This window comes from Phaseolus vulgaris, chromosome 1 (genome assembly GCF_051622355.1).
Source record: "Phaseolus vulgaris cultivar YP4 chromosome 1, ASM5162235v1, whole genome shotgun sequence".
Classification (NCBI taxonomy): domain Eukaryota; kingdom Viridiplantae; phylum Streptophyta; class Magnoliopsida; order Fabales; family Fabaceae; genus Phaseolus; species Phaseolus vulgaris.
In genome coordinates, this window is record NC_143498.1 from 41,054,076 (window position 1) to 41,069,222 (window position 15,147).

The following is a 15,147-nucleotide window of genomic DNA, read 5'->3' on the forward strand; positions in this document are numbered from 1 at the left end:
AAAAAAAATACATTTTCATATTATGGAATCTAGAATGTATATTTCAAGGATAAAAAGATTATTTTGCTTGATCTATGAAGTATCCGATAAGCTATGGAGGACAGCTTTTTCCTACACATCCATGGCTTTTTTGGCACATCCATACTAAAAGAACATTTACTATTATAACTTTCAGTAAAAAAAAAAAGTTACTTTAACCTAATTTAATTTAACCTACTTTCACTTTCTCTCTTTTTCTTCTTCACTTTCAGCACCACACACCCCCATCCATCTCCCATCTCCTTTAACCTTTCTCCTTCTTTCAAATTCTCATTTTCTCAAAGTTCTCCATCTTTCAAAGCTTCCATTCCTTCTAAAGCTCTCATTTTCCACTGCCATCTTCATTTACAGATTAGTAATTTTATTGCTTTTAATTTTGAAGTGAAATGTGGTAGAAGACACAATGTAGTTCAGTAACCATTCGCACAAATACCGGATTATGTAATCCGGTGAATTTTAAGTTAGGTTATGGATTACATAATCCGGTTGTTTTTTAATTAGGCTCTGGATTATGTAATCCGATGAGTTTTTAGTTAGGTTTTAGATTACATAATCTGGTAGATGTTAGGTTTTCAACTAGTTACGGATTATGTAATCCGATAAAGTTTAGTGTTTAATAAGTTTCAGATTACGTAATTCAGTATTATCAGCATTTTAGTTAGGGTTCCAGATTATGTAATCTGGTAGGTTTATCCAATTAAGTTTCACATTGCGTAATCTGGAAGTTGCATTTTTTATGCTTTGGATTAAATAATCCATAGCATTGGTTTTGGTTTTTGTGTTTTTTATTTTATATTATGTACGATAGTTACCAGTACCACACTACACCACCTCAAACATGACCTCAAACGCCACAACCGTGACACTGCATCCTACCACCACTGCAAACACCTTCTTTTTCACTAGTGGACAAAATATAAAATAAAACTTTCATTTTTATTTTTTTTACTGAAGAACAGTTTTGGTATTTTAAAAATTTATGAGGTGCTTGGAGAAATCATTGAGTTGCAGGAAGAAGCTGTCGCTATGGAGGTACCTGAAGAAGCCTAGGTTGAGTCCAGGTTAACCGTATAGAAGATTTTTTGAGAAAAAGAAAGGGTGTATTTTTCAAAATATATTTTTGAGAAAAATAAATTGTGAAATTAGGACTCACAAATATCCAGCAAAAGCACTTTTGTAAAAATATACTTTCTTCTTTCTCTCCAATGGGCATAGTGATGGGACAAATCGGAAACTAACACATAATTAGTTTACTCTGAGTTGTAAATTATTGATCCTACCTTATCCTATGTAAGAATAGGGTGTGTGTAGGATTTAGGTTGTATGAGGTAACATTTTAACTTCATTTTCTTGACGTATTCATACTATTTTAGATTCCAAAAATGTTACTCTTAAGTTTTTAAAATTTATGCATGTAAACTACTTCTAATTTAGGTTTGAAAGTGATAGTTGTCGAGATGTTTTTGTATTAGGCCTTTGAGATTGTTGGACCATTTAGTTGGATTAATCTAATGTGACAACTTAGTTATCTTATTAGAGAGTTTTAAATTTTTAAAAGTGGTCTAATTACAGTAAATTACATTAATTAAGAGACAATATCCTCTTAAAAGGTTTAAGCACTTTGCAAAATATGTTCCTCTTCACCTTCATATCACACCAAATACTATGACAAAACTGCACAATTAATTATGGTCGTTGATCCTATATAACAACAAACATCAAACAGTCTTTACATATAATGTTGGTAGAAAAATGCATCTAACATTTTTAATAAAATTATTAGTTCAATCTGATTCACGTTAACAACTATACCATAAATAAATTTTACACCATATATATGTTGAATATGTCCGGTAGTGGCAATTTAATGACACAACATTTGTTTCATAAATCTAAAAGAACTCAAAGATATAACTTCTCACCTAGTTTTAATTGATAAGAAGTTAATACATAGTTCATTATTTGTTGATTTCAAACCATTCATAATCAAATTATAGCTATGCATTTTTAATGGCATAAACTCAAATTTAACATGATTAAAAGGTATATCTCAACATATAAAATCCCATGTTATCATTATCAAAATGAAATCATTAATTAAGATAACGTTTTACATGGTACATAAAAGAGAAATTAGTAAAAAATAAGGTTAAATATGTTTTTTTTCCCTATACTTTCACGTAAACTTGACTTTCGTTTTTATTCTGAACTTTAGACCTATAAGTATTTGCAGTAAGGAAATTATTATTAAAATGTGTCATTGTTAGGTTTTTTAAGTGGCAAACAGATGTCCAGTGTGGATGTTATAATATTATAATACAGTCTACCCTAAAAAATTATTACGTAACTAAAAAACGTTGGTAACCCTACAAGAAAATCATTAAATAAAAAGTAATTTAGAGAGAAAATACAATTAGTCACTATATTGACTAAATTAAATACTAGAAAAATTATTGGTATAGTAGTTTTTATTATTAATAAAATTTATAAAATAGTTTCTAAATTGGTATCTAATTAGCTACCAGAGTTTTAGATACCAATTAATTTAGATTCTAAAGTGGGTAGATAAAACCTAAGTAACTAATTAGATACTAATTTAAAAATTAATTTATAAATTTTATTAATAAAAAATAATTTAAATACCAATATTTTTTATCTCTAAAATAATATATAATTTAGTTAACTAATTATTTATTATTCAAAAATTGTCTTTTATTTACAGATTTTTTTTAACATAATGATTCATTTCACTATATTTAAAGTTTAGATTAGGGACAAAAACTAATTTTCCTAACAATAAAATATATTTTTAAAAAAAAAGTGTAGTTTAAGGTTTAGTTGGTTTTCATAATTTCTGCAACAGTTAAACGTTTAGATTAAATTTTGAGCACCTTTGAAGATAATAACTCCAAGCTCACCAGCCATTTTTCCAAACATATGTTTATAGGACATTTGTTTAGTTTTAGAAAATCCATGAATGGTTTGCAGTAAATCACATAAGCAAAGGTAACAGGTGGGGAGAGGAAGCTAAGAAAAATCCAAATGGGAAAGCTTAGGTGAGGGAGACAGAGAAAGTGGTTTTGATGAGGTAGGGAGGTGAGACAAGAAATGATACAAAGTTCATGATGCATGTCTACTAAAGGGAGACCCTCCTCTCAATCACTACAGATTCTACAGTGAAATCCCATATGCTTTTTCATTGCTTTTCAATGTTGGGGCTCATATGGATCCTAATCACCCAAATCACTTTCTCTCACTCCCATCATCCATGCACATGCAATTGGTAGAAGGTGGGGGAAGTGGAGTCATGTCTTTGGAAAGTCAAGAAAAAAAAAATGGATTAGGTTTTGAGAGAGTGTGTGCATGCTGTGGTTGGAATTGGATGGATTTCATTCATTTTCTTCTTCTACTTATGATCAATGCATCATATCATACCATTTCAATACCCTCTTTCTTTCCAATCTATATTATAAGACTCTCATTATTGCACCCGTTTTACCCATAATCATACCATTAATTTGCTTTCCGCATTTTAATTTTGTTTTATGACTTTTCTTCATAAAGCTTCCCTTTTCACCTATTAAATAACTACAAACTACTCCACTTTACACACTCAACTCTTACTTATTCATCAAATCAATTCAATAAAATAAGACAAAGGAAGTGCGTAGTGCGACTCAATGGAACTACTATATTTTTTGTTAACACAAAGTATCATTTCACTGATACAATTTTCAATCTATATTGAAACCACACTTTAGGCTTTATATGGCAGTCCATAATTGTTTAGCAAATGCTAGAAGCAATAAACTACCATCACTTCAAAAAATAACGAATATTGATTTATTCATGAAGAGAAGAAAAAGTGGAATGAGGGGTGTTATACTATAGGTGTTTATATTTTTGACAAGGCTTCATATTACAACTTAAAAAATAAATATTTTTTTATATTATAATATAATATAAAATACAGTATTACACTGTCGGATATTAAAAAGTTTTTAACTTCTTTACAATAAATAAAGGTCTTATATTCCCTATCTCTACCTAATCCACAATAAATGGTTAAGGGTATAGTATAACAAAACACATTGTTTCATTTGACAAAAAAATAGCTCTGAAAAAAAACGGTAAGGGATTTTAAGGCGAAGTAGCTTACCTGTTATAATTGAAAGTTTATTGAATGTCATAGTTTTTACTAACATTACGTATATGTAGTGAATGTTGCCAATTGTTTTATGGGTAATTCATACAACTTTTATTAATAAGATTTGGCTTGACAAAACATTATTCTCAAGGATGGTATAATCACTACAAGAAAATCATGAAATAGAAACCAATTTTTAGAAAAAAATAATAATAATTAGTTATTATAATGACTAAATTAGAGATTATTTTAAAGACTAAAAAAATTTGATTTCTAAATTAGTTTTTATTATTGTTTAATAGTTTCTACATTGGTATCTAATTAGCTACCAATGTTTTAACTACCAATTATTTATATTCTAAATTTGGTAGCAAAAACTTGGTTACTAATTAGATATCAATTTAGAAACCATTTAACAATAATAGAAACTAACTTAGAAATCAAATTTGTTTTTAGTCTCTAAAATAGTCTTTTATTTAGTCAATATAGCAACTAATTATTTTTTGTTTTTAAAAATTGGTTTTTATTTCATGATTTTTTTTAGTGAATGTAAGCTTAGTGTTTAGTATAATAATAAATTAAGTTAGTGACGTGGATAGTCTTTATATAATAATGAATAAAGTAGTTAACTTAATTTTAGATTTTTTTTCATTTTTTTTTTCATAAAATGATATTAATTATATTTTATGTTTGATGGTAGGGAAGGGTAAGCTGGACAATATAAGTATGAGTTATTGGAGGCATACACTAAGTTTTAATATCCTTGTAAGATTAAGGTTGAACCATCAGCTCTTGTTATAGTTTGGAGGGTTCTGGAGGACAAAATTTTGTCTAAATCGAATTTGGCAAGAAGAGGGATCAGAATGGATAACTACATTTGTTGTCTGAGTGGGAAAGAAGAGGAAATCACGTCTCACCTCTTTTGCACGTGCAGAGTTGCATGACTAGTATGGTCTAAGTGCTATAAGTGGATGAGAGTAATTTCAACGAATCATTGGGAGTCAAAAGTGCATTTTCTAAATTTTAAGATCAATGGACGAATAAAAGTGTTAATCAGATTTAATTGTATGTGGATTGCTCAATATATCAGGAATACTTAGACTTTACATACTGTTATAAAGTAATATCAGAAATTATAATGGAAGAATAGATGATGGAAGTTTAAGTTATTTGCAATCTCATGTAAATTACTTATTTAGTTCTATTTATTTTATTCTTATTTCAAATATTGGTTATTTCTCTAGGAATATGATACTCTTATTTATCCTTTTTCAAGCTACAGTGATACATTGATATGATTGACAATTAAAAAGATTATTTACACCAAAGTCATTCTTAATCATGCACTAATTGGTTATTCATATTTGGTTCACAAAATCATGTGGATAAACAAACTGGTTTCGAAGCTCAAATAATAACATGTAGAGAATTTATTAAATAGAAAATGTTACTTTAATAACTGTATAATAAAAAATACCAGTTTATAATTACAAAATTGTTTCATCTTTTAAGTGGAATCCATATTTCAGTAAAAAAAGTATTTATTATTCCAGTTATAATATGATGGAGGATTGTGAATGTATCAGTTCTCTTGTTGAATAACAGAAATTACTAGTTTTTATGGTGATGCAGTCATCATTCGAATCCAATTGTACAATAGCAACCACTCTTTTCTTTTTGCAATGGCGACTTCATTCAAGGCAGCATATACAATAACTGTAATTACATCTTCATGGTGAGTCTTTGTAGCAACACATTAAGAGAGAAGATGAATGGATGAGTTAGGGTTAAAGCACATCGCAAAGAGAAGGAAGATAGATGAAAGATGACAGTAAGAGAGAAGCACATTTTTGGGATTAGGTTTCAGACAACTCCCCAAACTTATGGACTAAGACTGTGTTTGGTAAGGTTGATAAGTCACATTCTAGGTTATTTCACTAGCTTGTAAACTAGTTTCATCAACACTAAAATGTTTGGTAAGTACATCAAACTAACTTATTTTATGAGCTTTTATAAGTCTTATAAGTCACTTCAGCTATATTGTAGCTGGTTATTTAGTTCATTTTTTATATTTTAATACATTTTTTATTATCCTTAAATTCTTTTATCTATTATTACATATCTCAATTCTATTAAGATAATTAATTATTGCATTATTTTTAAATATTTCTTGGATTATTTTTTAGTTTTCGTGCAGTTCAAATTAAAAACAAATATAGCATTACAAATTAAAGTAATAAATATTTTCATTACATCACAATGTGTGAAAATTACACACAATAAAATTGTAACAAAAATAATGTAACAATAATTTAAATTAAAAAAAAAACTTGAATTTATTAATACTCGTTATATCATCTCACTTTTTAAATAAAATAACTTCACCAAATAAAAAAAAGCATATAAAAAATTTAAAAAATAAATAAAAATATTAAAAACTTAATAAGAATTTGATTATTTTAATAAATATATGAAATTATAATTGTATAATAATATTTTTTTTGTTTAGAAACACAAATTTCATTTATACAATAAAATAAAATGTATGTAATTATATTATTTTATTTCATTTTACATTAATAAATTAATATATTAAACGTTTCTAATTTAATAAATTATTTTATGAACTTGGAACTTATATATATTAACAGTTAACTTATAGGTCTGAAACTAGCTTATTATTTGCTAGCTAGTTTTGGCAAAGAGACTTTATAAATATGTTAAATCAAAGGGGGTATGGGTTTCATGAATGAGGCTTAATTATAATTTTTTTTTTTTAAAAATGGATTTCTTATAAGCAGGTCCCACAAAACTAATCCACCCCTGTTTGGAGGTAATTTTATCAATTAAAAATGCAATTTGATTAGAAAATATTCATTCATTTGAAAAAAAAAATCTTTTAACATCCTTAAAAGATGAATTCATCATGTTGAACTCTAGACATATATTTCTGACCCATAACATTATAAAACTATAATAAGAACAACACATTATTTAACTTGTGAAAATTGGAAGAAATCTTGGAGGGATTTCGGCTACCTAAATGGAAAAAGTACTTTAGGGCCAAAAAATGAAAAGTAATGATTTTATTTTGTTAAAAAAAATGTTTTAGGACATCCATGATGTTGTCCTTGGCTTTAGTAAACGAAAGTTAATGTAGAGGGAAAGTTTGTCAAGGAAGAATATGAATTTTGCAACATTGTTTTAAAGTTTCTTTTGATATGATAATGTATAGTGGTGGCCACCTTACTGTCATATGGACATGATTTGGACCTACCTGTCTGCAAGATGCCTCTACACCCTTCCCCATTGCTTTGCCCTACTCACCATATCAAATAATTCATTTTTTCCACACTTTTTTTTTATCACTTCACTCATTTTCAAATTCTCACTTCCTACTTCTTTCCAATGCTCATGACAAATTACCATTTAAAGCAAAATTCACAAACAGAAAATTTTATCCTATCAATCCAATATTTCATGTGGTTAAAAATAGAACAATGCTGTGTTTATTATGCGTCAGAAAACACATTCACGCTCGGACACATTTTTTTAATATTGTGTCCGCAAACATACATATTGTACACTTACACACATACAAAACGCATACACATCTATTTTATAAAATGTTTAATTCAAAATATATTTAAAAATATATTTTTTGGATTTCTAACAATTTTATGTACATTTTTAACATAATTTAAAAAAATATATATACTAACTATATAAAAAATATTAATTTTTTAAAAACTTAAATTTATTGTGTAAATTTTTATTATGATTATAAAAATAAGGAACAACTTTTTTTGAACCGGTAATGATAAACATTTTTCTGCCAAAAAAACAAACTCAGACATAATTGTTTCTATAAAATTAATTATCAATTAATATAATTCATAGTTATATAATATATAGATTCGTGTTGATGTGTCTTACATTTTAAAGATTACATTTTAACTAATATATTATGTTAAACTATTAACTACACTAATATTAAACGGATGAATTGGTCAAATTATCTGAGATTTTAATATAATTCCATTATTTCCCTTTTCTCGTTTTTGCCATGCCTTTGTTGAAATTCAAATCTAAGCCTGTAACATCTGGTGAATGAGATCGTTCGTCGTTATCATGCTTTGCAAGAGAAAACAGTAACACTTTCCCCTTTCTCCGCTTTCTTTGCAGACACATGGTCTACAAGATGTTCATTGATATTGACTTTCTTCAAAACTTTTGTCTGTTATATTATAATGCAATGAAAAATCATACATGTACATCCTAATTTTTGGACGCAGGAGTGAAAAGAAAGATAAAGATACAAAGAAAGAGTGAAAAATACGGTATATAATATCAAATGATAAAGCTAAAGAAATAAAACAAAAAGGTCAGAGAGATTAAAAGAAACACTGTATATGTATAAAATAACCTTGTATGTAAAGTATACAGTGGTGAGTTGTGTAGTAGTAATTAATGATGGCAATGATGACATAGAGAGAACAATTAAAGGACAAAATATGCTTTCTAAAGTAGTATGCTTTTTGACACTAGTGATTTTTTTAAGCATGAATTGTAATTAATGTTGTACCTAGTTAATGTGATTCTGGAATCTGCCATTTAAAAATCACACACAGAATTAATGTATAACATAGAATTATGCCACTTGTTGGCACGCATATGGTTTGTCTCACACTACAACCATGTCATTTTACTCACTCCATTCAAGAGATTTGGCTTTCCCATGGCAATATTGCATTGATTCCAATAAGTATTAGAGTTGTGTTCAGTGTTGTCTTCAAGAACAAAAATAAGATTCTGATATTATCACGAAGGTGAAGGTAGAAATCAAGCACCATAAGAAAGACTAACTGGACAGTTTGATTGCTCAATCATGCTTGTGCCATCTCAACAAATAAAAGTTTAGGTAGCAAATGAATCTAAATACCTTATAATTGACATTCTATGTTATATTTAGACTTGGAAGTTTGAATGCTTTGAATTAACAGGATTAGAAGTTTCACATATAAGTGAGAGAGAAGTTCAGAACACATCCAAGTACCTTATAATTGACACTGCAACTTGGTGAATGGTGATGGAATCACTGTGGCTTCATTCAAGCTACATGGTGTACTATAACTGAGATATAAACCGAATGTTACTAAATATCTTTCTGATTTAACATACACCGAAACCCTTTTATCATGCATACTTGTTAATATCTCCCTTTCATGATTGAAGAGACTGGATTCATGAATGCTAGAAATGTAGGCAAGAAGAAAATTTTGATGATGTAGGTGAAAGTAAGAAACGTGAATGGGGCAATAAATAGGGGCCCAGGTAAAAAAGAGAGACATCTCCCAGAAATACAGAACCTCTGTAAACATTGTTTGGGTGTATTCATTGAACAAAATAAATTGAAATGTATTCTGAAAAAGGTAAGTCTCATTCCCTATATAAAATAAGCCTACATGGAGGGAATCCTAGGATTAAGTATTGTGATATTTGCAGCACAACTTTATTGTCTTCTCAAATCCATGATAATTTTTGGAAGAAACAATAGGGCACAGCAAATTAATTTCCATCCGGGTCCCTTTCCCTTCCTTGTATGACCAACAAAACATTTGCTAGGATCTGACATCCCTCCACCATCTCTGCTTTGCATTTTCTGATTTACTTTAAATATGTAACAACAAATTAAACACTGCACAGATTCACAAGTCTGAAAACACATAAACTGTCTATCATTTTCTGTATTTAGTTAGTATCCACATTTTCTTACCCATAAAACAAGTTTAAAAATTTGGCAATGCAAAAACTGTTGAAGCATTGAGGACTTTATGACTTAAACTACACTTATATGGATATTTATAGTTTACTTACAAAAACTAATGAAATGTCAGGGAAAATTAAGGACACATTATTAAACAATGTGAGTTTGATTTTCTACTGCTACTGAACCAACTTTTGTTCGGTATATAATATCAATATCATGCAGAGTGAAGGGAGGACTAAACTTTATTTTATCAATGAGAAATGCATTTTCCGATTTAGATTTCGTTTGGGGTAACTTTTTTTTTTATTTTCTTTTGGTTTTTCACGAATGCAAAGTAGAAGATTAGAAAATAAAAATTTGATTTTTGAGGATGAGAATTGATGGCGCCCAATGAATTTTGCTCCGTCCCAAACAGAAAACGCTGTGTTGAAGTGTGCCCCACATGCAATGAGACAGGAGTTTTATGCAGCTTTCATTCAGTGATGACTGCCCATTTCTCGTGATGCCTACATCTACATGGCAAAGAATTTCATTCCCATCTCTCTCTCTCTGAGACATAAGAAAACACCTGGTCCGTGAACCCTGCGATAAAAGCATTGAACTCTTCCTCTCTTAGCTCCTTCTCCCATTTCATCACTCACTGTTCACTCAAGATTCAAGACGTTTTCCTCTGCATCGCTGTAGTCACTTTCTCTGTTATCTCTGCAGTTCATGTTTTCTTCTGCTACCAAGTATGGCAATGTTTCATATGCAACCCACGGTTCATAATGCTTCCCCTTTTGTCTCTTTTTATTTATCCTTGTTTTCCATTTACTGAAAGTGAAAGCTTTCTCTCTTTTTTTGCTCAAATCTCAATCGGGTTTTCTCCTAGATGTTGATATGCTTCTGGGGTTATTTACTGCATTTCAGGGCTGGTGAAAGCTTCTAAAGGTTTTTTTTTTTTCCTTGAAGCGGTGCAAGCAGCAGCAGCTCGCTGAGCAAGAGACACAAAGGGGATACTTGGTTCCAAATCGTCACGTTTAAGAAAAGGGAAAGCTCATTGTGAAGGAAAGGTGGACTTTTATGGTGAAAAGAACAAGAGGAAAAAGTTGTTAATGCTGTTTGGTAGAGTTTTGATAACAATTTTGGCTCTTGGAGGAAAACATTGTCTAGTGAAGTGGAAACACTTACACTTCACTTCAGCAGAGAAGGTTGTACAGTGATGGAAGCTCTATGCTTGTTACACATTCTCCTAGCTTGGTGTCTGTCATGTTTTGAGCTTGTTGGTGCTGAGCTTCAGGAGCAAGCTGTATTACAGGCCATCAACCAAGAGCTTAGAGTCCCTGGATGGGGGGATGCCAACAACTCAGATTACTGCAGTTGGCAAGGTGTCAACTGTGGTAACCACTCATTGGTGGAGAGCTTGGATCTGTCTCACCGGAATCTTCGAGGTAATGTAACTTTAATGTCTGAGCTCAAAGCATTGAAGCGGCTTGATCTTTCAAATAATAACTTTGATGGATTGATTCCACGTGCTTTTGGAAATTTATCTGATCTTGAAGTTTTAGATTTGTCTTCAAATAAGTTCCAGGGTTCAATTCCACCTCAGTTGGGTGGTCTCAGAAACCTCAAATCATTGAACCTTTCCAATAATGTGCTTGTGGGAGAAATACCAATGGAACTTCAGGGCTTAGAGAAATTGCAAGATTTTCAAATTTCTAGTAACCATTTGAGTGGTCTTATACCTTCCTGGGTGGGAAATTTAACTAATCTGAGGCTTTTCACTGCTTATGAGAACCGTTTAGATGGCAGGATTCCTGATGATCTAGGCTCAATTTCTGAGCTTCAAATACTTAACTTGCACTCTAACCAGCTTGAAGGTTCAATACCAGCTACCATTTTCGTTCCAGGGAAGCTGGAAGTTCTGGTTCTCACCCAGAATAATTTTAGTGGCGAACTGCCTAAGGAAATTGGGAATTGCAAAGCCCTTTCCAGCGTTCGAATTGGATTCAACCATCTAGTAGGTACAATTCCTAAGACCATTGGAAATCTTACTAGCCTAACCTACTTTGAAGCTGACAATAATAATCTTTCTGGTGAGGTTGTGTCAGAATTTTCTCAGTGTTCTAATCTTACCCTCTTGAATTTGGCTTCAAATGGATTTACTGGAACAATTCCGCAAGACTTCGGACAACTTATGAATCTTCAGGAATTAATTCTTTCTGGAAATAGCCTATTTGGCGATATTCCAATATCAATTCTGAGTTGCAAAAATCTTAACAAGCTTGATATTAGCAACAACAGATTCAATGGGACAATACCAAATGAAATCTGCAATATCACCCGGTTGCAGTACTTGCTGTTGGATCAGAATTTCATAAGAGGAGAGATCCCCCATGAAATTGGTAATTGTGCAAAACTTCTTGAATTACAATTGGGCAGTAATATTTTGACTGGAACTATTCCTCCTGAGATTGGGCGCATTAGGAACTTGCAGATAGCTTTAAATTTGAGCTTCAATCATCTTCATGGACTTCTGCCCCCTGAATTGGGAAAACTGGACAAACTTGTTTCACTGGATGTTTCAAACAATCGGCTATCAGGTAATATCCCACCTGAACTTAAGGGAATGTTGAGTTTGATAGAGGTGAACTTCTCAAATAATCTGCTAGGAGGCTTGGTGCCAACATTTGTACCATTCCAAAAGAGTCCTAGTTCAAGTTTTTTGGGCAACAAAGGGCTTTGTGGAGAGCCTCTGAACCCTTCATGTGGAACCCTTTATGATGATCACAAGGCTTACCATCATCGGGTTTCTTACAGAATCATACTAGCTGTAATTGGTTCTGGTTTGGCTGTTTTTATGTCAGTAACTATAGTTGTCTTGCTGTTTATGATCAGAGAGAGGCAAGAAAAAGTAGCCAAAGATGCTGGAATTGTTGATGATAGCACCAATGACAACCCAACTATAATTGCAGGAACTGTTTTTGTTGATAATCTCAAACAAGCGGTAGACCTTGATGCTGTCGTTAAAGCAACTCTGAAAGACTCAAATAAGCTCAGCGGCGGAACTTTCAGCACAGTTTACAAGGCAATCATGCCTTCTGGGGTGGTCTTATCTGTTAGGAGATTGAAGTCTGTAGACAAGACAATAATCCACCATCAGAACAAAATGATTAGAGAACTTGAAAGACTGAGCAAAGTTTGTCATGATAATCTTGTGCGTCCCATTGGCTATGTCATTTATGAAGATGTTGCTCTTCTCTTGCATCATTATTTTCCCAATGGAACATTGGTTCAGCTTCTTCATGAATCTACCCGGAAACCTGAATATCAACCTGACTGGCCTTCTAGACTGTCCATTGCCATTGGTGTGGCAGAAGGTTTGGCTTTCCTTCATCATGTGGCAATCATCCATCTTGACATTTCTTCAGGCAATGTTCTCTTGGATGCAAATTTCAAGCCGTTAGTTGGGGAGATAGAGATTTCAAAACTTCTGGATCCAACCAAAGGCACTGCAAGTATTAGTGCAGTTGCTGGTTCCTTTGGTTACATACCACCAGGTATGCTACTTTCTGGCATGCAATTCTCCATCTATTCATCCTATTTACTTTTACAGTAAATAGTCTTTGCATTATCATCTCTTTACACATAATCATGTATGGCTAGTTAATTAATTTTACAATATTACATTAAAGATCATGTTAATGATTATATTGGTTGATGAGGTTAATTTTTGTATACAGTCATTACATACAAATTAAACTCTACTTTTGTTGTGTTTAGCATGCTTCATTTTACATTTTTTCTACAATGCAGAATATGCATATACTATGCAAGTAACAGCACCAGGAAATGTTTATAGCTACGGTGTTGTTCTGTTGGAGATCCTCACAACTAGATTACCAGTTGATGAGGATTTTGGTGAAGGTGTAGATTTGGTGAAATGGGTTCACAGTGCTCCAGTGAGAGGGGAAACTCCAGAGCAGATATTGGATGCCAGGCTTAGCACAGTTTCTTTTGGTTGGAGGAAAGAAATGCTTGCTGCTTTGAAGGTTGCCTTGCTGTGCACGGACAACACACCAGCCAAACGACCGAAAATGAAGAATGTAGTGGAAATGCTGCGAGAGATAAAACAAAACTGAGAACAGCAAGCCACTCAAGTATTCTATTCTGTGTTGAAGATTTGATGTATGCAAACTCTCATGGATACAGAGGAACTGATGAGTTATACAACAACATTAAATAGTAGACTTGTATGAGGAGTTACTTCAGGTGGTGAAGCTGGTGTGTGAAAGTAAATTCAGGCATTGATAGAACTTCACCTTTCTAGGTTGTCCAAAGGGTTAGTTGTAAAGGACAGCTAGCTTATCTATTTGAGTTGGACACAGTGGTTAGGTTGGGGGAGGATAAATGCAAGAGACTTTGGAAAAAGATATATCAGTTTCTCTTGCATATAAGCTAGTCCACAGTTTTCGTATTCTATTTACTCATTTGGGAGATGTATGCACCTATCAATCAATCTGTTCCCATTGAAACTGAAAAGCTTTAGTTTATTTTTATTGAGATCACAGACTCTACATCTGAATTGTCCACATGCATGATGCATGCAGTACCTCCTACTGGAAGTGTTTTAGCACTTTGACATACACCACAAAACCTTTCATTCGCCAAAATATTGCTATAAATAATATTTCTCGACATAAGAAACTTACTCGAAAGATAACTAAAGGAAGATAATTTCGTGTCCATTAAATTAACAGCTTTGTAGTTATATACCACATTGCATTATTCTATCAAGGAAACTATGAAACTGCCATATCTGTGGTAATTAACTTATGACATGAAAACTATATTTTGACTAAGTACACAACATCATATATTATATCAATAACATTGTTCTTGTTTAAGGAATGGTAATACCTCAGTTCCAAATTAGTCTCAGCTTCTTTTTACATGGAAATTAGGATGACACAAGTTTAAAAAATAATTTCTGATGTGTTACATAATCTGACCTCATAATATCCGTTTTTTAGTATATGAGTTTCAAAAGTACTTATTACATGATTAATAATCTTAACGTATATGTCCTCTTTCTGCTATGGTCGCTTTCTTCTGTGACATATCTACTTCCTTTGGTTTAGATAATAAACAGGTTTTGGTTTTCATTTGTATATTGAAAGAAGCTTGATTCAAAAAACTAATTTACGACTAT

General features: G+C 31.6%; 1 protein-coding gene across 4 annotated transcripts; it reads left to right on the top strand.

Annotated features, from left to right (window-relative positions):
• Positions 1–10,184: 10,184 nt before the first annotated feature.
• On the top strand, positions 10,185–14,498 carry LOC137814064 (Leucine-rich repeat protein kinase family protein). 4 transcript variants are annotated; one of them, XM_068616600.1, is made up of 3 exons: positions 10,185–10,687; positions 10,908–13,495; positions 13,752–14,498. In XM_068616600.1, exons 2-3 carry the CDS (start codon positions 11,158–11,160, stop codon positions 14,075–14,077), a joined length of 2,664 nt encoding a protein of 887 aa, XP_068472701.1. In that variant the 5' UTR covers positions 10,185–10,687; positions 10,908–11,157; the 3' UTR covers positions 14,078–14,498. The 4 variants fall into 4 exon arrangements, with proteins under 4 accessions (XP_068472701.1, XP_068472700.1, XP_068472702.1 ...); XM_068616599.1 differs by having other exon boundaries at positions 10,189–10,687; positions 10,866–13,495; XM_068616601.1 differs by having other exon boundaries at positions 10,356–10,716; positions 10,866–13,495.
• The last annotated feature ends 649 nt before the right edge of the window (positions 14,499–15,147 follow it).

What these genes read in the sequence shown, in the direction of transcription:
- LOC137814064 (XM_068616600.1), top strand. Translation starts at nt 11,158, where the DNA reads ATGGAAGCTCTATGCTTGTTACACATTCTCCTAGCTTGGTGTCTGTCA. An exon ending in CTTTGGTTACATACCACCAG is followed by an intron (nt 13,496 to 13,751) that starts GTATGCTACTTT and finishes TCTACAATGCAG; the next exon opens with AATATGCATATACTATGCAA.